At 45.5% G+C, this 24,144-nt stretch overlaps 2 protein-coding genes across 2 annotated transcripts; both read left to right on the top strand.

The window, feature by feature from the left end:
- The first annotated feature begins 624 nt into the window (after positions 1–624).
- LOC141475935 (pantetheinase-like) lies at positions 625–11,345 on the top strand. The gene is made up of 8 exons (XM_074164514.1): positions 625–878; positions 2,360–2,632; positions 2,731–2,861; positions 4,999–5,191; positions 6,633–6,924; positions 7,771–8,144; positions 10,423–10,593; positions 10,843–11,345. Exons 2-8 carry the CDS (start codon positions 2,420–2,422, stop codon positions 10,969–10,971), a joined length of 1,503 nt encoding a protein of 500 aa, XP_074020615.1. The 5' UTR covers positions 625–878; positions 2,360–2,419; the 3' UTR covers positions 10,972–11,345.
- A 4,586-nt stretch (positions 11,346–15,931) lies between these two features.
- On the top strand, positions 15,932–23,142 carry LOC141477756 (pantetheine hydrolase VNN2-like). Its single transcript, XM_074166995.1, has 7 exons — positions 15,932–16,157; positions 16,262–16,392; positions 17,878–18,070; positions 18,726–19,017; positions 20,300–20,673; positions 21,162–21,332; positions 22,650–23,142. Exons 1-7 carry the CDS (start codon positions 15,945–15,947, stop codon positions 22,767–22,769), a joined length of 1,494 nt encoding a protein of 497 aa, XP_074023096.1. The 5' UTR covers positions 15,932–15,944; the 3' UTR covers positions 22,770–23,142.
- The last annotated feature ends 1,002 nt before the right edge of the window (positions 23,143–24,144 follow it).

Below are 24,144 nucleotides of genomic sequence, written 5' to 3'. Positions count from 1 at the left end.
AGCGTGGCACAGCGAAGGTTTCTACGTGCGGTTAATTCTGTTGGTTGTGCTGCAGGTTTGTTTTGAAGTAAAAACATTGTTTGTGTGGGGAGGGACTCTTGATCAGGGAGTGGAGCCATAGGATGAGGGGGAATGGTTTTAAACTGAAAAAGAGGGGAGATTTAGATGAGATTTTAGGAAGAAATTCTTTGCTGTGAGGGTGGTGAGACACTGGAACAGGTTGCCCAGAGAAGCTGTGGCTGCCCCATCCCTGGAGGGGTTCAAGGCCAGGCTGGATGGGGCTTTGAGCAACCTGGTCTGGTGGGAGGTGTCCCTGTCCAGGGCAGGGGGTGGGAACTGGATGGTCTTTAAGGTCCCTTCCAACCCAAACCATTCTATGATTTAATCTGACAAACGACGTAAAAGACCAGACTTGCAGGGTGCAAAATACATTGTTTTTAAACAAAGTGAAGAGTGAAAACCAAGTTTTTAGTCCGTGAATGTATTAAATTGTAACCCTCTAAAATTCATATAATAGAAGTAATGGAAAACGGTCGACTTTTTTGTGGGGAAAAAGTGCTGTATCTCTCCATGTATATCTGCGCCCCGGGACACGGTGTCTGGTTACAGCTAAAGCAACATAACTACCTCCTGTTGCTAAAAATCGAGTGGCTTCTGATTTCCTCACCCCTGCCCGCCTGTCCTCACTGCTCTGCAGTGATTGCGTGGGTGTCACCCTTCCCACAGGCTTCTCCACAGCAGGATTAACCCTCCCTACAAGGAGCAGGCACCAACCCAGTCTCTCTTAACACAGGAAAAGGAGCAGGACCATGGTCTGAAGAGGGACGACCTCTGCAGCTACGCTGATCTAACGGCAAATCACATCCCGTTTCACAAAAGTAAGTCCCCCGGTAACTGCCGTCCTCCTCACGCAGTAGCAGAGATGGGGGAGAATGCAGTAGAGGGTGGCCTGGGAGGGTGGAGACATGAAAAGTAGAGGGAGGTCTTAGGATAAATTTCCTCTTACGTTTCCTGCAGCCACGTATAGCCCGGACTGCTGTAGTTTCCTTAAGTTTTCAGTGGGTTGGTTTATTTAATTGGAGTTAGTTTCTTGTTCCTGGGCGAGCTCCCAGCTCTGCAGACAGCAGGCGGTGGTGCCCGCTGGTCCAGAGGCAGACAGGGATGTCTCCGTCCCACCGTACTACAGAACCCCCCCTGTCCTGGCAGTGGGATTTGAACTTTTTGGGGGCACTGCCCTGGCCCCGCACTTGGGACTTTTTCTGCTCAGCCCTGCTGGGTAGTCACCTTTCCGGGCTGACCGATAAACATTGAGCTGTTGCCAAACAAGGCAGCGTTTACTGCTTCCTCCTTCGGATCCATGTCTGACTGTGGTTAATGTGACGTCAGCCGTATTTCATTTGGTAAGAGAAGCGGGGAGGGTGGGGAAAGCTTCTGAGCTTTCGATTATCACTGAAATCTCTGCTGCAGCCTTTTCAAGGCTCGTATTTAAGGCTCCCGAATGAGCATGCTGTATCTAGTAATGTACGTAGATGCATTTGAACTGAATTGAAGATTAAAAATGAAAGCCTCTCCATACATAGCATGTTCCTGGGGACAGGAGAGGTAAGCAGAGGAGCAGGGATGCCACTGCACCTGGGGAACGAGCCCTCTGCTTCAGGCTAGCAGCAGCCAGGCAATGAGGAACTCTGTTAATGATCCGGCTGGTGGCTTACCTGCCTGATTCCGGAGGGAGACATTCCTTCCAGATGCGTATTTTCTGGTGGAAGGCTGTTGGAAAGTGATGTACAGCTAAACAGAAGTGGCTGGCAGAGCCACTGGGATAAATGCAAGGGACAGTACTGTTGCTGGCATTTTAAGTATGTAACATCTAAGTACAGTGGGATGCTAATGTAATGACTTCAGTCGAAAGAAACTCAGGGGAAGCAAGCTGCACATACTGGCACATAGCACAGGAATCGGGAAATATGAAAACACTAGAACAAGACCCTCAGTTTTGCCACTCAAACTTCACAGAAGATTTAGCTCCAGGGGTGATACATCCACGTTTCACCTGGGCATCAGAGTTGAGCCAACACAGATAGCAAAAGTGTATTGCAATCAACGACAGAGAAAAGTGTAACAACAAAAATCAGACTGTTCTTCCTGGCCGTGTGTTTAATGACTTACTTTGATGTTGGCACAATGAGTCTTGGCATTGCTCAGTGTTTTAATGTGGTTGAGTTGCGACATCCTTACTGTATGCTGTTACACCTTCCCGTATGTCAACAGCAACACTTGATGCCAAGGTAATGCTTTAACAGACCAGCGCTTCCTCCCTCATTCAAAGTTAAACTTTGTCCCTCTTTTCCTTTCTATATAGGCTCCTTTTGCACTGTTTGTCCGTAACTCAGACCATTCCGGGAGCTGCGAGGCACCAGCCATGCTCCCTTCCCAGCCTCTCCTGCCTGCTGCGGTGTTCGCCCTCACGGTCCTTCAGGCCCTGGCCACCGACACCTTCATTGCAGCCGTCTACGAGCACGCCGTCATCCTGCCAGATGCCACCTATAAGCCTGTTTCTTCTGATGATGCTTTGGCCCTGATGAACAAAAACATGGATGTCTTGGAAGAGGCCATCAAGGAAGCCGCCCAGCAGGTACTAGGTGTATGGGAAGCCTTGTTAATTTTCTGCTCCTGCTGACCCTCCTGGTTGTCTGTTGATGGGTGAATTCCTAACGGAGCCTGTTGTGTCAGGGCGCCCACATCATTGTGACTCCTGAAGATGGCATTTACGGATGGCGTTTCACCAGAGAAGCCATTTACCCCTACCTGGAGGATATCCCTGATCCGGCGGTGAACTGGATTCCCTGCACCGACCCCACAAGGTGATTCCTTCTGCAGTGATTTTTCACTATGAGGGTGGTGAGACACTGGAACAGGTTGCCCAGAGAAGCTGTGGCTGCCCCATCCCTGGAGGGGTTCAAGTCCAGGCTGGATGGGGCTTTGAGCAACCTGGTCTGGTGGGAGGTGTCCCTACCCATGGCAGGGGGTTGGAACTGGGTGATCTTTTAAGGTCCCTTCCAACTCAAACCATTCTATGTTTCTATGATTTATGTGGTTTCAAACTAGTGTCTCATGGATCGTGAGCTGCTCCCAATAAATGCCTGAGAACTGCTAATGCTTTTGGCAAGAGGGTAAGTTAAGTTAAAATTGCATATGAAGGTAAAGTACGTGGTAAAATACATACCACGTCCATGACTAATTGACAAGGGAACCCTGTTAAAAAAATGGGTTTTGAATTAGACACTTTAAAGTGAAATTCAATCAATATATAGAATTTGGTTTACTGAATGTAGAGGAAAGGTCTTTTTTTGCACTTGGAAAAGCTTTGATGCCAGAATATGCTGATGCTTATTCTGCTTTCATTTTTTTCCCACTATTTTGAATAGAACTGTTTGTAAATTCTTAACACTAGTTTTTATTTGTTTTGTTGGTTAGTTGGTTTGGGGTTTTTTTACCAATGCCATGTTCAAAGAAAAGTGCACATACTGTTTTTGTGGACAGCCAAGAACTAGTTTCTGAGCAGCTGATAACAGGAGAGGAGAGGTTGGTAGTCAAAGTCCAAACCTCTGAGTGATACAAACCCAGAAACTTTTAGTTTTTCACAATTAAGATAAGATAAAGTCTGAACTGCTAGAGCCTCTGTTCTGTACAACACGATCCATCGTTCAAACGTCGTGTTCCAGCAGGGACAAGCTAACCTCTAGCCGAGCGCTGGACTTCAGTTCTGTACAGCCATGGGATAAGTGTTCAGCCATGGAACTACAGCTGTGGTCTGGCTTTTTCACCGCAGCTTTCAATGATGAGGTGCTTAGAGCGTGTTATTACATTTGTGAGGATGTAATTCCTCAATGGTCCCGAGCGGAAGATTCACAACGGGGAGAAGTGCAGGATGTTCAACTTTCTACTGAGATATAAGTAGCTAAATATGGAATCTTTCAGTCAATGTAGGTCTTTGTTCCAGTTCTTCGCACGCTTAGTTGTTGTGAAGGTGATCTGTGTGTCTCCTCACTGTCCTAAATCGGGCTTTTCATTAGTGCCTTGTGGGAATATAATGCCATCACAGCCTGACCTGCCCTATTCCTTGGTGCTACCTATGTATCTTGCATGATGGTCCCCCTGTACCTTGGACCTTTCACAGGACAGCAGCAATGAGCTTGCCAAAGCTCATGCCCACCTTGCCAAACCAAATGCAGACCTTACAGAGGGCAATGTCTGCTCTCTTCTGCCCTTGTACAGGTGCTGCCAGTTTACGGCACGTGGCCTGTCACATCTTGAAGGGAATATCCCACTGCTGTTAATGCATGGATTGGTGGGTCGAGGCCAACGGTATGAAGCTCAACAAAGTCAAGTGCTGGAGCTGCCCAGCAGAAAAGGACCTGGGGATGTTGGTCCCCAGCTGGCTGACTACAAGCCAGCAGTGTGCCCAGGTGGCCCAGAAGGCCAACAGCATCCTGGCCTGTATCAGGAACAGTGTGGCCAGCAGGACTGGGGCAGTGATCCCCCACCCTGTACTAGGCACTGGTGAGGCCCCACCTCGAGTGCTGTGTCCAGTTTTGGGCCCCTTACCACAAAAAAGACATTGAGGGGCTGGAGCGGGTCCAGAGAAGGGCAACGGAGCTGGTGAGGGGTCTGGAGCACAAGTCTTGTGAGGAGAGGCTGAGGGAGCTGGGGGTGTTCAGCCTGGAGAAAAGGAGGCTGAGGGGAGACCTTATCACTCTCTACAACTCCCTGAAAGGAGGTTGGGGTCAGCACCAAGGGGTATTCACAGGCAGCCCGGGGGTGGCATGTCCTTCTGGATGCCAATGGGAAGGCTCCAGGACCTGCCCCAAGGTGCAGGAAGCAACCTGAGGGATTTCTGCAGCCACCACTCTTGTATCTGCCCGTCCTGCCTTCACCACTGACAGCACAGTTTTTATTAGTTTGGTTGTTTTTTTTTTTTTTTTCCCTACAATACCTCAGATTTGGTCCAGCTCCAGTGCAGGAGCGACTCAGCTGCATGGCCAGGAATAACTCCATCTATGTGGCGGCAAACATGGGGGACAAGAAGCCGTGTAACTCCAGTGATCCCAGCTGCCCCAGTGACGGTCGCTACCAGTACAACACCGACGTCGTCTTCGACCCAGAGGGGAAACTGGTGGCTCGTTACCACAAGGTAAAGTGGCCTTGGAAAGTTAGGAGTTTTTTTCCCACTTCTTCCAAAATTTTCTGTATCTGGCAAGAGAATTAAATACCAGTCATAGTCCCAAGGCAGACTTTTTGCTTCTGCTTATAATTTGAAAGAATCTCTCTCTTGCTGTGAAGTGTTGACTCCAAATTTGCGTTCGCTGTCATGTTTCTCAAAACAGACTAGAAGGAGAAATGATTGCTCAGGTCCAATTTAGCGGCATATGGTTTTAGTTGACTTCCTTAGTTCATTAACTCCCTATTACTGGAAATTCTGCTGCCTGAGCAGCTTTAGTTTTCAGTGCCAGGTTTTCACCAGACTACCCCTTCACGTTCCAGGATTTAAAAATGTTCATCTGCATCTCGTCCTCCAAAAGTAGTCTGATTTAAACAAGACAGGCCCTTTCCTATCGTTTGTTTTTCTGATGATGTTTCAGCACAGTTTTTGCAGAACAGGAATTATCTGGACAAAACAATGGACCTAAAAAGAGATGGGGTCATTGAGACACCCAGTGAAAGTGTCTTCTCTCAGTTTCATGTGCCTACCTGCAAGGTTCATCAAAGGTGTTTGAGGGTCACATGCAGATATCGTGCAGATGTGGTTGGACTTGAAGTCAGTTGTTTATTTAATGCACTTTGGGCCCAGTATTTCACCTGGTTCTTCAGAAACAATGCCAAGAGATTTCTTTTTGAGCAAACTGGGTGAAGGGGACACTGACACTGTGGAGGATGGTCCTCCATGTGCCAGCCTGGCATGGCCTAGGAGCTGAGTTGAAGGTCAAATTAAAGCTGGACCTCTTTTCTGGCTTAAGGGCACGTGTATACTGTCCAGGCCGCCTGGAGATTAAAGGACTCTCTTAGTAAACATGAATGCAAAAACAGAAGGAAAACATTGGAAAGCTGAAAATGTCACAAACTTGGATTTTTCTGAGATCTGCCTTTCCCCCATCACCTTTATTTTCTTTTCCACTCTGCAATTTCCCTGGACTCTCTCACACCTCCTGCTGGTGCTGGGTGTTTCCAGTCCTTCTGTGCCTCTCCACACAAAGGTCACCAGTCCTCTCTCTTGGCACCAGACCCTCCCTGCTCCTCCTCATTATTATTATTTCTCTTCTGCATCTCTTTCAGGTCACCAGAATGATAAACTAGGCAGGAAGACTGGAGGGGTTATTCTTATGGGGGTTGAGGGTGGTTAACAGCAACAGAGCTGCAGATAGATAGTTGTTTGCTTCCCAGCTAGATGTGTCTCGCCATATCCACCTTTTGGGCACTATGGTGACTGTACAATTTTAGCCTGACGTCCTAGATGTGAAGGCTTCAAATACAAGTTAAAAATAATCTCTTGTCATTCTGAAAAAATTTTAGGGAATGACTCCAGGATGTTGCAGTAGGTGCCTTCAACTGGTTTCTCTTTTCAACTTCCCCTACAGTATAATCTCTTTATGTCAGAAACTCAGTTTAATTACCCGAAAGAGCCGGAAGCCATCACCTTTGAGACGCCCTTTGGGAAGTTTGGCATTTTCACGTGCTTCGACGTCCTTTTCCGTGAGCCTGCCGTGGTCCTGGTGAGCGAGCTGCAGGTGGACACCGTGCTCTTCCCGACGGCTTGGATGAACGTCCTGCCCTTCCTGACGGCGGTTGAGTTTCACTCTGCCTGGGCCATGGGCATGGGCGTCAACTTCCTGGCTGCCAATACACACCGTACCAGCTTGTCTATGACAGGTAATTCGTTCTCACTCTGCCTGAGAAATCTTTATATCCATTAATATTTATTCCCTGTTCTGCAAGGTGAATTTTGCAGAGGGATACCATGTATTTCTTTGGAAGGTGAAGAGTCCAGTCACCAAATTTTAAAGCTGACAACCCCCATTTCTACTGATGCCCTACAAAGCACAGCAAAACTCGTGGTGTTTTCTTTTCTTCTCCCTGGCTTCTTAGGATTTTTCTTTCTTTCTTTTACTGCCTCTAAAGAAGTAGCAAATTACTGCCCCTTCTGTCTGAGTAGAAACTTCTGAAATTTAGGTTCTTTTCCTCTCCGCCTGTAAGTCTACAATTGAATGCCAAATAATGAATATACTTGTAAACCCCACACGTGGCTCCATTTATTCTGGCCAAACAAAAGACTTAGTCGTAGCTGTATTTAACACAGTTGTGGAAAAGCGTTGAAAAGAAATTTTCAGACCTGTTGCAGTAACGCTGCTAAGAATTCTGCATTTTGGATGGTCTCAATTGGTAGATGGTCTTTTTTATATGAATTAGCGAAGAATAAAGGAATTCTCAAGCAACTCTGTTGCATGCAGGAGAAAAGAGAACTGGGGAGGCCGTAAATACAACCATAACGTAACATCCTCTCTCTTTGGCTACACTGGGCAGAGCTCACCCAGAGAAATAAATGTTATTCTTTGCCAAAGCATGAGCTCTGTGTACTGAGTTGCTAATGGTCACCTTTGGATGAGACTGAAATTTCTGTAATATTTATAAAATAGGGGATAAGCTCACTGCAGGGACAATTAAAGGACAATATGAAATTTTCTGTTCTTTTTGGCCTGACTGTTGTGCTGTCCTCAGGGAGCGGTATTTACGCACCAGACGGAGCCAGAACATACTACTACAATATGGAAACTGAGGATGGTCGCCTCCTCATTGCTGAACTCAACTCGCACCCTCGCCTTTCTCCTGCCTCCCCGCCTGCTGTCAACTGGAGCTCGTATGCTTGGAGTGGCCCAAGACCCTCACCAAATGACCATGATTTCGAAGGAGTCATCTTCTATGACCGGTTCACTTTCACGGAGCTCCCTAAGCCTGAGGGGAATGTCACTGTTTGCCAGAAGGACCTCTGCTGTCACTTGAGCTACAAGATGGCAGGGAAAGGAGAAGACGAAGCTTACGTGCTGGGTGCTTTTGATGGGCTTCATGTCGTTGAAGGCCAGTATTATCTGCAGGTAATGGTTCTTGGTGGGGGGGACACATGGACTACTTATTTTAGCAAAGCTCTTGTGGGGGGAAAAAGACGATGACTTTCTTTTATACCAGAGCACTGATATCCTGTTTGTCAGCAATGGGAAGTAGTTGCTAAAATATCCAAGCCTGCTTACCTTTAAATCCAACAAATGCAGTGGAGAGGCCTCTACACCTCTTTTAAGTTCCCAGAGTGCTCTCACTATTATTTTAAGCATGCAGTATTGGCTAAATTTAGGTTCTCTTTTGTGACTATCTCTCTCCAGTAAGTGTTCCGAATCTCCTCTGTAATCTTCATCAAAAGGTTGCTGTTAAAAAATCAGTTGTTTCTATGTTTATGAGATGCTCTGGTAATTTAGATTCACAGAGATGCTAATTTTTTGTCATTACTCAAATTATAGTAATGAAGTTTACTGAAATGGCCTACGACTTTTACTGGAAATGTCTACTCTTCCTATCTTTTAATCAAACATTTGGGAAGACAGTGAGTTTCATCCTGGTTGAATTTGCTTAAAGCCACATTAGAAAACCTTCCTTGCCTCATAATTAAGTTATTGTGCCAGCAGATTATTCTTTTTTTAGTTAGTTACTTCTGTCTGTCAACACGGCCTTTGCATGCCAGCTGGTACAGGTTCCAGTATATGAGCGGAGGTCTTGGCCAGCAAACAGCTCGTCTAATACAGTTAAGGAGGGAGCTTGAATGAACTCAGTGAGCTTGCTTGGAAAATTTACTTCAGGGATTGTGCCAGATGGCCCCTACCAGCACTGAATTTTCTAAAGAAGACAGGAATTTCTGCTCTTCATTTTTCCCCTCAGTATTTTTTTGTTTCAGAACATACTGAGGTAATCTGATACTTTATTTCTCTGCTTATTTGCATTTCAGCATGAAAACATATTTGCTGATGAGCAATACTTCTGATGTTTGCAAATACACTTCTTTTGTCCCACGGTATCTGCCACAAATAGACAAACTCCTCCATCACCTGTCAGCAAAGCCGGCCAAAATCCTTTGAATTTTCATGGGAGTGCTAGCACTATTTCTTATTTCTTTATGGTGTACATAAACATTTTTCAGCTGTGACCTGGAGAATTAATTCTATGGACAAAACATCACCATTCCTGATTTCCTCTGTGTGCTGCAACTACAGACACAAAACTGTAAGAGAGGATGCTGACTTCAGGGCTACAAAAATGATGAGGGGCCTAGAACATCTCTCTGATGAGGAAAGGCTGAGGGACTTGGGTCTTTTTAGTCTGGAGAAGAGAAGACTGAGGGGGGATCTGATCAACACCTATAAATATATAAAGGGTGGGTGTCAGGAGGATGGGGCCAGTCTTTTTTCAGTGGTGCCCAGTGACAGGACAAGAGGGAACGGGCACAAACTTGAACATAAGAAATTCCATCTAAACATGAGGAGGAACTTCTTTCCTGTGAGGGTGGCAGAGCCCTGGAACAGGCTGCCCAGAGAGGTGGTGGAGTCTCCGTCTCTGGAGACATTCCAAACCCGCCTGGACACGTTCCTGTGCAACCTGCTCTGGGTGGACCTGCTTTGGCCGGGGGGTTGGACTAGATGATCTCCAGAGGTCCCTTCCAACCCTATACAATTTTGTGATTCTGTGATTTTGCGACTTCATCACCTTGATATATATTCGCCAGGAGCTGAGTGGAGAACATCAAGTTCAGAGTTCTCATGGACTACCAAGCCATCTAATGAATTGTCATTAGCAACGTGTACAAATATCAGTAAGAAGACCCGTGTGTACAGTTGCACAACGTACCCATGAGTAGTACTTTGTTTCATTTGCCTAAAATTTCCATTCCCAAACTCATCTTACTGAAACATGGGAAAGGAATCTTCAGACAAGATTGCCAACTGGCAATTGGAAGAATTAGTGGAAGCAACAGTATTCACCTCTGGGGATGAAACCATAGAATCACCAAGTTTGGAAGGAACCTTTCAGATCATCGAGTCCAACTGTCAACCTAGCACTGACAAAAGCCATCACTGGCAGAAAGTCAGTTATTTCAGAATACGTCAGAAACAGGTTGTTTCTAACTACTGAGGCAATGCAGGTCTGGAATACCCCCAATCAGGTCAAGGGGTAAAAAAATAAACTACAACTGAAAAGGAGTTGCTTAAAGATTACGAAAGAGATCCTGTGACGCTCATCTGCTCCGACACATGCTCGCTTGGATAACACAAGCCTTTCCTACCAGAGTGTTTCCGTCTTGCTAAACGTGGTGTTGTCTCCTCCCCGCAGATATGCACACTGCTCAAGTGCAAGAGCCCAGACCTGAAAACGTGCGGGCAGCCGGTGGAGACGGCTCGGACCAAGTTTGAGATGTTCTCCCTCAGCGGCACGTTTGGCACCAACTACGTCTTTCCCGAGGTCTTGTACAGCGGGGTGCAGCTGGCCCCCGGGGAGTTTGAGGTAACGGGGCACCCGGGAGCGGTGTCATGCTGGGTTCTCTGCGGGATAGTAATGGAATAAACTGTCTAAACAGCCAAAGTGAACTTGCTCATAGTGAGTAGACCAATTAAATAATGAAGTCACTGGTTTCAGTAAGAGATAAGGTCTGATGATGTGCTTTCTTCCTGTTACGTCACATCTTTCTGAGCTCTCAGCCTGTTGGTATGAGTACTCCTCTCATCATTTCCTTCTCTTACCTTCTTCAATCAGGTATTGAATGATGGGCGCTTGATGAGTAAGACGAGACCAACGAAACCAGTCATCACTGTGACACTTTTTGGACGGTGGTATGAAAAGGATCATCCGAAACAAGACCCACAACCACCAGCCTCCCCATGATATTACCATAACTGAACCTGTGCACTATTCATCTTAGGTCCAAGTGAGATACAGCATCCTCTGCTACAACAATCCCAACTGTATTTCCTATTTCCAGTTGCACAGACTTCTTATCAAATGTGCTTTGTTTCCTAATAATGCAGCAGTATTATTTTATTGCTGCCATATATTGAGAAGTATCTATTTCTATGTCATAGGATTACTAATCTTTTATTAGCACAAAAGAGCAGTTGTGTTCCTTTCTCTGTTTTCTGGATTTTCATTTTTCTGGCCCTCAGAAAATCTGTATTGTGGGGCAGAGGATACATTCTTATTAATATAGCATTGCACATTTTAAATAAAATGGTGAAAAATGTGATTCATGGCAGCTCTAGACAAAAAAACTCAATAATGCTTTGTCTCTGATACACAGCTACTTTGCTGACTTATGCAAGTCTGCTCTTTTACCCCACTTATACTTTTTTTTCGCCCCTATTTGTGTTCTTTGGGTTTGTTGCCTTTATGCCATTGCTGCACATTGCTTGGCACGTGGCAGCACAGAATCATAGAGGCTGAGCAAAAAGAGCCAACCCTGAAACAAAACCTGCCACCGCTTCTTGGTCAGAGCTCAATGCGAATCATCATTTCTTTGAAATCTCTCTGTTGAACCAAAACTTGGAACAGAAACCTCAAAATACTCCGCTTGCCAGTTCTGAGCAACACCCCTGGATGTGCTGGATGCTGTTCATAGAATCATAGAATGGTTTGGGTTGGAAGGGACCTTAAAGATCATCTTGTTCCAACCCCCCTGCCATGAGCTGGAGCTGTTTGCATCCAGTAAGGAGGTCACCGAGTGACCTGGTGTCATATGGCAGCTCCTTCCTCCCATCTTCTCTTCGTCTTTCTGGTCATCTAACACCAACACACATGAAATAAGCCTTGTCTTTTGCTCCTTCCTGATAATGCTGGGTAGTGCTGCCCGGCAAATTCATTTACTGTAGGAATGAGGTGGTTTAGATTTCTACTTAAAACCAGTTACTGCTGGTGAGAAGGCACAGTTCACATCTTCCCATCACAAGATGCTGCTTCTTCCCCCTCAGTGACCTGTGCTTCATTGCTGCTGCTGGAACCTCGTGACCTTCCTTAAGCCTATAAAGATGTGCATGTTCTGCGGATGTGTCTTTAGGTGTGGTCAAATTCCTCCTTCCTTTTCCCCATGCTGTTCCTGGTCTCAGCATGGTGATCTCAAGGTCCTCAGTCCCTTATACTTCACTTATGGAGCTGGTGAGAAGTTGGCAGCGCAAATACTACCCCGACTCCAGCACTGATTGTCACTGCTCTGCACCGTATGACCTCTTCTGTTTCCAAATGTAAATAGAAACTCACGTGCGACATAACGTAGTGTCATGCTCAACATAATGACATGTTTATCAAAAGCCCCAGACAACGTATTCTGACTCATAGAAGCTCAACATTACTACTGCCAGAGCCACGCTCTCTTTAAAACCTTGTTCGCTGTTGGAGTCGGTTACAGTAGAGGGATTATCCAGTGTGACCTTCTTCCCACGGGTACAGACTCAGTGCAGACACCGTGCTTGTCCCCCAGGAACGTGGTGGGTGACGCTGCAACTCTCTCCCAGGGAAAGTATCTGGATTTAAAGAAGGTTACGGCACTGTAGACAGTCTCATCTTGCAGTGCAGAAGGTATCTGGCAGCAGCATGTGGCCGGTCTCGGAGCTGAGACGTGGATCCTTTAAGTCTGCTCACTGCTGATACCAGCCTTCTGACTAAAGGAACGTGTACAAGTAGCATGTAATCCCAACTTTGAATCTGGTGAGTATCTTGAATTCAGGGTTTCGTTCAAATCCATCATTTTCTGGTTTAGCAGCTCAAGGGAGGTGATTCTGTCCCTCTGCTCTGCTCTGGTGAGACGCCACCTGGAGCACTGTGTCCAGCTCTGGAGTCCTCAGCACAGGAAGGACATGGACCTGTTGGAATGGGTCCAGAGGAGGCCACAAAGATGCTCAGAGGGCTGGAGCCCCTCTTCTGTGAGGACAGGCTGAGAGAGCTGGGGTTGTTCAGTCCAGAGAGGAGAAGGCTCCAGGGAGACCTTTGAGCCCCTTCCAGTACCTGAAGGGGCTCCAGGAGAGATGGGGAGGGATCAGGGAGTGGAGCAATAGAACGAGGGGTAACAGTTTTAAACTGAAAGAGAGTAGATTTAGATGAGATTTTAGGAAGAAATTCTTTGCTGTGAGGGTGGTGAGACCCTGGAACAGGTTGCCCAGAGAAGCTGTGGCTGCCCCATCCCTGGAGGGGTTCAAGGCCAGGCTGGATGGGGCTTTGAGCAACGTGGTCTGGTGGGAGGTGTCCCTGCCCATGGCAGGGGGGTTGGAACTGGGTGATCCTTAAGGTCCCTTCCAACCCAGACCATTCTATGATTCTAGATATATTTGTACATCAAATATTTTCCTATAGAAGACCAGCATGAGCCATCATGGCCCTAATTTCTTTTTGCTGCAAAGATTGTGTAACATTTAGCCTTGTGAAATGTGTTACTCTGCAAAGTGAGTCAAGTACACAGGAAGGAATCCTGTGCCAGTCTGCCCAGGATCCACATAGCGACGCGCTCTGCATAAAAATAAGGCTGCCTGAAACCACTGAGAAAAAGAAACGCTTTTTCCAGGGAAGTGGCAAAAAAGCATTTCATTTCTTGAGAGCTGAGTCAGAACCAAAGAAGGTAAGAAACTTGGGTGACCAGATACAAGTGATTTTTTGGAACCTGCAGCTTTAGCTTCAAAATTTCAGGTGGGTTGATCTGTAGAGGGAAGAAAGCAAGTTGAAATAGGCAAAATTTAGAGATTGTGGCTCCCATTCATGATGCTTTTCAACAGAGACCTTGGGAGACCTGAGATTTTCAGAGCTCCGTGACTGCACAGTGTGCTGATGGGTTTGCTCAGACAAACAGCCCCTTCTCCATGTGGAGCATCACAAAGGCCCCAAAAAGCCCTACAACTCTGAGCCAGTGGTGAGCTGAGCTCGGGTCCGGCCTCCTGCAGCCCTGCCTGCACCCCACGCCCTCCAGTTTCGCCAAGAATGTGTCCCTGCTGGTCTGTCTTTCCTCAGAGATTTCCCAAACTCTGGCTTGTTTTGCTGCTGTGGAAATTACCGCAGCGATGCCATGCCTGGATCATTCCCAGATCTGGCAGGTGATGGGTTTCTTCAGCTGCAGCACGGTGGTCACTTCCCCATGACTTCTCTGCTGGTGGTGTGAGGCAGAATTGCTTGATGCTGGTGTCTCTCTTGGCTTTGATGGTGTGAGAGTTTCTGGGCAGGGTGATTGCATCTCCTGGTGTCAGCTTTTTCCCACTCTGGGGAATTCCCAGGTTTTGTGCAAGACTTTCCCTTTTAAAGGCCCCCGTCCTTGCTTGTCCCTGACCTTTTGAATGACTTCCAGGCTGCAGACATGGGTCTTCCTGAAGCCCATGCTTTTTCTTCTCTTCTCCAGGCTGAGCAACCCCAGCTCTCTCAGCCTGTTGTCACAGCAGAGGGGCTCCAGTCCTCTGAGCATCTTTGTGGCCCTCCGCTGGACTCATTCCAACAGGTCCATGTCCTTCAAGACAGGTCCATGTCCTTTTTCAAGACACTTAGAGTAGAATAGAATGGACTATTTCAGTTGGAAGGGACCTACAATGATCATCTAATCCAACTGCCTGACCTCTTCTTAATTCTTTAATAAGTTAAAGCACATTATTGAGGACATTGTCCAAATGCCTCCTAAACACTGACAGTCTTGGGGCATTAACCACCTCTCTCAGAAGCCTGTTCCAGTGTTTGACTGGTCCTGTCAGAGGACACTGCAGGGCCGGTTGCTCCTAAGTAGGACTTGATGCTGATGGACAGAAATAAGACTTCTGGGTGAAATTACATAGTGAAGAGGAAGATGTTGTCAGATGAAGAATATGTTCCTTCATTTCTTATGCAGCGGTAAATATGATTAGCCAGGTTATGGAATCATAGAATGGTTAGAGTTGGAAGAGACCTTAAAGATCATTGAGTTCCAATCCCCTGCTCTGGGAAGGGACACCTCACACCAGACCAGGTTGTTCAAAGCCCTGTCCATCCTGGCCTTGAACACTTCCACAAAGGGTGTTTTTATGAAGCACCTGAAACTACAGTAGCAATATGCTATTTCCAAAATACTACACAAAAATTACTTTCCAGAAGAAAAAAAAAAAAATTGCTCTGTATGAGCAATTTCAAATTGCTTCTTGGGCAAAAATGGCTTTTCATAACTAAAATAGTAAAAATCTGTGTTGTTCAACTCTTTCTGACAAAACAAATGAGTATGTTGTTCTAGGCAAAGAGATCAGGACAGTCCAAGGGTTAGTTTATATTTCAGTGTGAGCCCGCGAGGGAGGACGTTCTTGGGGCATTCTCTCTGCTACAACTATAATAAGCCGTTGGCCAAAGGTAAGAGGCACAGCAGGACCTCGTGTCTCCTAAGTGTAGGTGGTCCAGGGACACTCTGAAGCCTGAGGTCTGCACTTCCCGCAGGTGATCTGTCTTCAGCACCGGCTGAATTTTTAACCCCTGGCAGCCAGGGTTTTATGTAGGTTACATGGAGCGGGGTGCCCTCACCAGGGGAGTCCAGGCTTGCCCCGAGACGGGTTTGGAAGCCTGGAGAGGGATGTAAAATCAGAGTGAGCAAGTGCTTCTTCCACGGAGCCCCTTGTAGATCAGCATGACTTCTGATGTCCTCTTTTAACCTTTCGTTCACCTTTTATTTACAGCATTTCAAACTGGAAACAAGGTCCAATTCCTAGAACTGTTTCTTTGACTTCTTACTGTAAGTAAATGTTCTAATTGTTGGCAGAACTGCACTGTACCTTCCCAGATTACTCAATAGAAGATTATTTCCAAAGTAAACTTTACTCCTCCCTTTCTCTCTGGTTTATATTCCCCATGCCTGACCCAGGAGCTTGAAGGCACCAGCCATGCTCCCTTCCCAGCCTCTCCTGCCTGCTGCGGTGTTCGCCCTCACGGTCCTTCAGGCCCTGGCCACCGACACCTTCATTGCAGCCGTCTACGAGCACGCCGTCATCCTGCCAGATGCCACCTATAAGCCCGTTTCTTCCAATGATGCTTTGGCCCTGATGAACAAAAACATGGATGTCTTGGAAGAGGCCATCAGGGAAGCCGCCCAGCAGGTACTAGGTGTATGGGGAGCCTTGTTAATTAGTGTTTTCTACTCCCGCTGACCCTCCTGGTTGTCTGTTGATGGGTGAATTCCTAACGGAGCCTGTTGTGTCAGGGCGCCCACATCATTGTGACTCCTGAAGATGGCATTTACGGATGGCGTTTCACCAGAGAAGCCATCTACCCCTACCTGGAGGATATCCCTGATCCGGCGGTGAACTGGATTCCCTGCACCGACCCCACAAGGTGATTCCTTCCATAGCAATTAATGTGGTTTCAAATTAGCGCTTCATGGAGTCATGAGCTGCTCCCAGTAAATGCCTAAGAACTGCTGCTTTTTTCATCTGTTAAAAATCCCAAGTACTGTAGACATGAAATGCCTCAAAAACAATTCTTAGTTAAATGGAAATCAGAACTATTCAAGGCAGAAAGTATTGAGACAGTCTCGCCTGTAAAAATTGCAAAAGGAGGAAGATGAGGGAATTTGGGGTGAAATCATTATTTTTAAAACTTGTAAAACTTTATCACTTCAGAACAATTGTGAATACCTCCAGTAAGCTAGTTTTATGTCGGATGTGTAGATTAGGCAAGGAGATTCAGTCCTCAGCTCGTGTGGCTGGGCGATTCCTAAATCAAATTGCACAAAATGCTTCTCTAGAGTTGAAAAAAATGCCTTTTAGGAATTCAGCCGCTTGCACAGTCTGCTGTGTCACACACGACTGCTCTGAGTGTGTGTCGACAGGAAAACCGAGAGGATCAGGTTTGGTTCTAAGCTAAACTTCCGTATTCTTCTGCTCTGGGGCTTTATGAAGCCAGATTTCAGGAGTCCCCAGTCCTATAAATGCTGTGGCCACTTTTTCCTAAAGGCTTATGGACAACTGCCATAAACAGAGTGAAGAGGCTTAAACGTGCTGAGGGACATAGGTCAGTGATGGTTTTTGTCACTGTTGGGTTGATGGTTGGACTCAATGATCTGAAAGGTCCCTTCCAACCTCGGCAATTCTATGATTCTATGGTCTTTTGGAATAGAGACTTAGATCTGTCTGAAAAATTGTGTCTAAACTATAATATAATATAATGCCTAAAATAACCTGAAGTTATTTTAAGTTTGTATCTGTATACTGATTTATTCTCTCCCTCGTTTTATGAAGCTTTTTGTATCTTTGTGTGTCACCTATGAATTATATCCACACATAAAGTAATAATTTAGTCTTGTGAGGAGTAGAGCAAAGAACATTTTTTTAAAGCTAATAGAGACCAGAAATTTAAAATTATGCTATGAACGGAGAAGAAAAATAACAGAAACCATGACTTGATCAGGGAGTGGAGCAATAGAACTAGGAGTAATGGTTTTAAACTGAAAGAGGGGAGATTTAGATTAGATTTTAGGAAGAAATTCTTTGCTGTGCGGGTGGTGAGACACTGGAACAGGTTGCCCAGAGAAGCTGTGGCTGCCCCATCCCTGGAGAGGTTCAAGGCCAGGCTGGATGGGGCTTTGAGCAACCTGGTCTGGTGGGAGGTGTCCCTGCCCATGGCAGGGGGTTGGAACTGGATGATCTTTAAGGTCCCTTCCAACCCAAACCATTCTATGATTCTATGATATGTAGTTAGTGGAATAGTAATTTTGAATGCATTTATTCCATATCTGAACTTAAACTTGTCAAATCTTTTTGATTTTTTCCTCTCACCAAAAATGTTGTGTTTTTTTCTTTTTTCCCTAAACTACATCAGATTTGGTCCAGCTCCAGTGCAGGAGCGACTCAGCTGCATGGCCAGGAATAACTCCATCTTTGTGGTGGCGAACATGGGGGACAAGAAGCCGTGTAACTCCAGTGATCCCAGCTGCCCCAGTGACGGTCGCTACCAGTACAACACCGACGTCGTCTTCGACCCAGAGGGGAAACTGGTGGCTCGTTACCACAAGGTAAAGAGACCCCTATAATCAATTATCAGTTGTGTTTTTCATCTCTCTAGCACCATTTTTATATGGTTCATACAATAATTTTACATAATTATAGAACGACAAGCAGTCCAGGATGATCTGATGCAAGGATCTAATGGCCAGAAGGAAAAGCAGGCAAGTGTGTTATCGATCAGGCAGGAGCATCCCAGCTGCAGAGCACAGGCTGGACACCAGATACCTAAGGGCTATATTTATGGTAGTAAATGGGAAAGAAGCAGTGAGAGAGTTTTCATATAATCATAGAAAAGTTTGGGTTGAAAGGGACCTTAAACACCGTCCATTTCCAACCCCCCTGCCCTGGGCAGGGACACCTCCCACCAGACCAGGTTGCTCAGAGCCCCATCCAGCCTGGTCTTTTCCATACTCGTTAAATGCTAGCTGGTCCTCAGCACAGTTTTAGCCAAGCCCGTAGCTGGACATTGCTTCCAGGAGGCAGTGGGGGCTCAGCCACCCTGTTTTATAGGGGGAGAGGGTCTGCTGGGTGGATGCAAACCCTCTGTGCCATCCAGCTCAGGTACTCAACCCCCAGCTTTGCCTTAAAGCCTCTCTCTGGTAATAGCTGTTCATAATCTTGCCTTATTTTTAGTTTCTAATATGCCTTTTTCTTTACCTGTAGTACAACCTGTTCAGAGGAGAAACTCAGTTCAATTACCCGAAAGAGCCAGAAGCCATCACCTTTGAGACGCCCTTTGGGAAGTTTGGCATTTTCACCTGCTTTGACATCCTCTTCCGTGAGCCTGCCGTGGTCCTGGTGAGCGAGCTGCAGGTGGACACCGTGCTCTTCCCGACGGCTTGGATGAACGTCCTGCCCTTCCTGACGGCAGTTGAGTTTCACTCTGCCTGGGCCATGGGCATGGGCGTCAATTTGCTGTCGGCAAATACCCATAACATCAACTGGGCAATGACCGGTGAGTCGCATTTGGGAAAATTGATATTATTTTCAGAGTAGTGGATTCAGAAGCAGGCAAAAAGCATTTCACAAATAGGGAAGTCTCTGGAAAACAGTGTTTCACTCAGACTAAAAATATTCTTGGTGTTGTATTGAATCACAGAATCACATAATCACATGGGGTTGGAAGGGACCTCTGGAGATCATCCAGTCCAACCCTCTGCCAAACCAGGGTCACCCAGAGCAGGTTGCACAGGAACGTGTCCAGGTGGGCTTTGAATGTCTCCAGAGATGGAGACTCCACCACCTCTCTGGGCAGCCTCTTCCAGGGCTCTGCCACCCTCACAGGAAAGAAGTTCCTCCTCATGTTTAGATGGAACTTCTTATATTCAAGTCTGTGCCCATTTCCTCTTGTCCTGTCAAAGGCGGTGAACAGCTTCAGGCAAGGAAACGTTAAATGTTCTGGGAGAGGTAAAGTTAGAAAGTGTATGCCATTAAATTCTGCTGTTTCAAAAGTGAAATTTTCTTTAGAAAATGGCACAGTTTCACTTAAATTTTCAGCCTTTTATTTAGAAGCAGCATTTTTTGTTTAAAATTCAATCCTAAATTCCATGGAGGAAAAAAAATGTTATAAACAGAACTTAGTAATCCAAAGCCAAAAGGAGGTTTCCCGTTGAATATTGAATAAGATAATTTCAGGTTTTTGTTGCTGCTCAAGAATTAGAGATATTAGTATTTTGGTTTGATTGGAATAGATATTTACTGCCAATTATTTTTTTTTCTATGAACTGAGAAAATGTTGCTGTAGCTGCATCTCTAACTCTTCCCCGAAGCAAAAATGAAAGCCCCAAAGGAACGTTTTTGCCTCTCCTGAATAGACTGAGCTGAGTTTAATCCACAGCCCTGGGTTTCCTTCTGTAAAACCTAATTACCCCCATGGTTTCCTTCTTTGGGAAATATGCCATGCTTAGAGCTCTGATATATATTTAAATTAACCTAAGTTATTAAAAAAAAAAAAAGAGATGGTCAAAATTGTGATTTAAGGCCCAGATTCAAGATCCAGCAAAGTAAAAATGCTGTGAAGCTTAGGTCATGTTTAACCTGTGATGTTTAGGTCATGTTTTTATGCCATGATGGGTATTTCAACGTTTCTGCCTTTTAAAATTATTCCAAAATTCTCTGTAAGGTGTTGACTGCAAATAGCATCACTGAAAAAGCCCAGTGGTGTGGCACAGGGGGTGGTTGCCCCCATGGCAAGCCATGCTCCAGGGTGACAAAAGGCTGGTGGGTATCCTTGGCAGGCAGCGGGCTCTTCACGCCGGAGGGACCGGCCACGTACCACTACGACAGCAGGACAGAGGAGGGACGTCTCCTGCTGGCGGAGCTGAGTGCACGGCCCCGTCTCTCCCCCACCTACCCCCCCGCCGTCAACTGGAGCTCCTATGCCACAAGCATCAAGACGTTTCCAGAAAAAAATAACACTTTTTCAGGAGCTGTCCGGCGGGATGTATTCACTTTCAGTGAGCTCAGGAGCAAAGCTGGAAATTACACAGTTTGCCAAGGAGACCTCTGCTGTCATTTGGTCTATCGGATGTCAAACGAGAGCCAAGATGAAGTTTATGTCCTGGGTGCATTTGATGGGCTTCACGGTTCTCTCATCAAATACCACTTGCAGGTAATTGGTTTTGTAGGGGTGAGCGTGGGTTGTATAAGCCTACACCCACAGAATCACAGAAGGGTCAGGGTTGGAAGGGACCTCAGGGAGACCCCCTGCCAAAGCAGGTCCACCGAGAGCAGGTTGCACAGGAACGTGTCCAGGCGGGTTTGGAATGTCTCCAGAGACAGAGACTCCACCACCTCTCTGGGCAGCCTCTTCCAGGGCTCTGCCACCCTCAAAGTGAAGAAGTTCCTCTTCATGTTCAGATGAAACTTCCTGTGTTCCAGCTTGTGCCTATTGCTCCTTGTCCTGTCACCAGGCACCACTGAGAAGAGCCTGACCCCATCCTCTTGACACCCACTCTTTAGATATTGATAAGATCCCCAAACCAACCCAAAACACTTGTCCATTACTGCATCATGAGAACTTTTCTTGAAATCAGAACCAGCTCTTGGTTGTTGAAAGCTTTAGTGGTATTTTGCCTTTCTGTCTCCTCCTCCCCACAGATATGCACACTGCTCAAGTGCAAGAGCCCAGACCTGAAGACGTGCGGGCAGCCGGTGGAGACGGCTCGGACCAAGTTTGAGATGTTCTCCCTCAGCGGCACGTTTAGCACCAACTACGTCTTTCCCGAGGTCTTGTACAGCGGGGTGCAGCTGGCCCCCGGGGAGTTCGAGGTAACGGGGCACCCGGGTGCGGTGTGACACAAGGTCTTCCAGGTCTTCTTTGGTGCTGCAAACCCATATGGCAGCAAAGTCCCATCGAAGAACCACTTTCTTGGGTTCTACAGACCGTAACTCAAGGGGACATTTAAACGGAGGGATTGAATTAATCCTTACTGGCGAGAACATAGAAATGCTGAGGCTGAGAAGCTCTTCAGTGTTTTCTTTAGTAAATCTGCCTTCCCACTTCACATTCCAAATCTAGAAATAGCAGCTTTCAAGGAGCTATTTTTGACAGGTTTCTGCTGATGGGCATTTTAGGAAACAAAGAAATCAAATACTCTCAGAAATTGTCCAACCAAGAAAAAACACTGATGAGTATCGTGCATAAGAGCGGAGATCCCATGCAGTTAAAAATGTTAAAAGTAGGTTTTGAGGGGTTTGTAGGGTTTGGGGTCTTTATATTTGAAACCTTGGCATATATTTTTGCCAAAGGATGTTTTAATTCATAAACCTTAGGTTACGTCTATGTAAGAAGCTAGATGAAATCTTAATTGATTTGGCAGAGGTATCAAATAGGTTACAAGAGACAACGAAGACAGTGAAAAAGACTTGAAAGGTTTTAGGGGGAACAAGGGTAATTTTTTTACAAGGTAGAGAATGGAAAAGCTTTGCTCATCCTGTATCTTTGTTTTGAATGGGACTTCTGTAAAAACATAGACATGAAAGGATTGGTTGGTATGCTTAAATATGATCATGGCCTATTTTAAAAAAAAAAAAAGTATTTTATTAACAAATAGATGCTTATTGCTTGTCACAGAGGTGCTTAAAAAGTTTCAGGTGTTCACTGTCTGTGAACAACAGTGATTTCAAATCAATCGGTAAAAAGTAACTGTGAAAAGCAACATACGGCCAGTAGCTTGAAATTCTCTACTTCCATCTGGAAATTGTTTTGGGGTCTACAACTCACAAAAGACTTCAAATTACTGTCCTAGATATATATCTGTAACCTTCATCGCCACCTATGAATCACTAGCAATTAATCTGACCTAACAGTTCAGTTATTGTCACTTTCACCTTCTTTATGAGGCAAAAAAAAGACCTTTTTTTTTTTTTTTTCCGAAGGTGGAGCTGAAGGAGGTTTCAAAGACCTTCAGGTCCAGGGAAATGGTAGAGCCAGGGAGAATTCTGGTTTCTTTCATTCTCAAGGATTGTTTTTTAAAATTGCTGCACCAAAATATTTGACCTCTAAGGTCTTAATCCTTTCCGTAGCGTGCAGTTTTGCTACTCTGTTAGTGGAATATTAGTATCCTTCTTTCTCTTTCCAACTAGGTACTACATGATGGGCGTTTGAAAAGCAAGCACGGCACCTCCAAACCGCTCTTAACAGCCACGCTTTTCGGGAGGCTTTATGAAAAGGACCCCCCGCATCCTCTGCGACCCTCCCCGTGACGGAACTCCTTGGGTGTCCCACAGTCACCACGGACCAGAGAGGAATTCCCTGCAGTGATCCCCCTCCTCGTGAGCTGTGGCAGTGTTCCTCTATCGTTCCTCTCCTGCAATCCTGCACTTCTGCTCCGCAGCCGTGGCAGTTGAGTTTATTTAGGAGAGAGCAATGCCGTCACTCCGTTGTGTGCCTAGATTAATTTTTTTTTTAATAGTGCTTGAGCCAGTGTAATAATTTTTTCACTGTGAATGCTCTATCACGTGAAATCTTTAATTAGAAATTATTTTTTTTCTTTTTCCCCAAAGATACCGTGTGGATTGCCAGGATAAAACTAGAAAGAATATGCTTGTTATTACTTGACCTAGAATTTCTCATGTGGAAAAGAAAAAGAGGAAAAAAAAAAAAAAAAGAAAAGAGGAACCACTACTGGAGAGGCATGCGAATGCAATTTGGCTTTTGTTTTTGTTGTTGCAGTCAAATCACTTGATTGAAATCTTTTTTCACTGGCTGGTATCTCTAGCTTTACATGCTAATCCACACAAAAATCCACAAAAAAAAAAAAAAAAAAGAAGAATCTGGACATTTTAGAAAGAAATGGCTCACAGATGCATCACTGGCACTTGAAACACACAAATCCTTTGCAGGTTGCTGATATCCTGAGTATTTCATGCGCTCCAAATGCATGTGGAATTTATAAAACTTTTTCCGAAGCTGACAAGGAATAGAGTCAGGAGACACAGACAGAAGAGCATTGTAGACATTCAGTATATTATTGCTAGGGTTATCTTTACACATCATGTTAAACTTTCCTAAACTATCTGTACCAAAAGAGTCAGTGAGAATTCATTCAAGCTCCTGAGTTCATAAAGATTGACAGAACGAGAGGGAATGGCTTCAAGCTCCAACAGGGTGGGTTTAGACTGAACATTAGGAAACAATTTTTCACAGAAAGAGTGGTCGGGCATTGGAACAGGCTGCCCAGGGAGGGGGTTGAGTCACCATCCCTGGATGTGTTTAAGAGCCGTTTAGATGTGGTGTTGGGGGATATGGTGTAGGGGAGAACTTTGTAGAGTAGGGTAGATGGTTGGACTCGATGATCCCAAGGGTCTCTTCCAACCTGGATGATTCTATGATTCTATGATTTAATATTGTATTACTGGGTCTAATAGTTGCACGATCTCTGACTGCATCTTGCTGTTCCAATTATTTAATAGATAAATTGAGGTTATGATGACTAAATTATATATACAAAGACATGGCTGTAGTGTCCTGCTCTCTGAAAAAAAAAAACAAAACCAGATTATTGAGATTCTGTCTTATTTTTGCTCAGGGTCTGCTTGCTTTAATTCAATATTTACAATAAAGCGCATCAGATTTTAC

This window comes from Numenius arquata, chromosome 2 (genome assembly GCF_964106895.1).
Source record: "Numenius arquata chromosome 2, bNumArq3.hap1.1, whole genome shotgun sequence".
In the NCBI taxonomy this organism is placed as follows: Eukaryota; Metazoa; Chordata; class Aves; order Charadriiformes; family Scolopacidae; genus Numenius; species Numenius arquata.
This window is presented reverse-complemented; position numbering and strand designations above follow the sequence as displayed.

Bases quoted from the DNA above. Each gene is read 5' to 3' on its own strand.
- LOC141475935 (XM_074164514.1), top strand. From the start codon at position 2,420: ATGCTCCCTTCCCAGCCTCTCCTGCCTGCTGCGGTGTTCGCCCTCACG. The intron at 2,633-2,730 runs GTACTAGGTGTA...CTGTTGTGTCAG, and splicing joins TCAAGGAAGCCGCCCAGCAG to GGCGCCCACATCATTGTGAC. The intron at 8,145-10,422 runs GTAATGGTTCTT...TCCTCCCCGCAG, and splicing joins AAGGCCAGTATTATCTGCAG to ATATGCACACTGCTCAAGTG.
- LOC141477756 (XM_074166995.1), top strand. From the start codon at position 15,945: ATGCTCCCTTCCCAGCCTCTCCTGCCTGCTGCGGTGTTCGCCCTCACG. The intron at 16,158-16,261 runs GTACTAGGTGTA...CTGTTGTGTCAG, and splicing joins TCAGGGAAGCCGCCCAGCAG to GGCGCCCACATCATTGTGAC. The intron at 19,018-20,299 runs GTGAGTCGCATT...TATCCTTGGCAG, and splicing joins CATCAACTGGGCAATGACCG to GCAGCGGGCTCTTCACGCCG.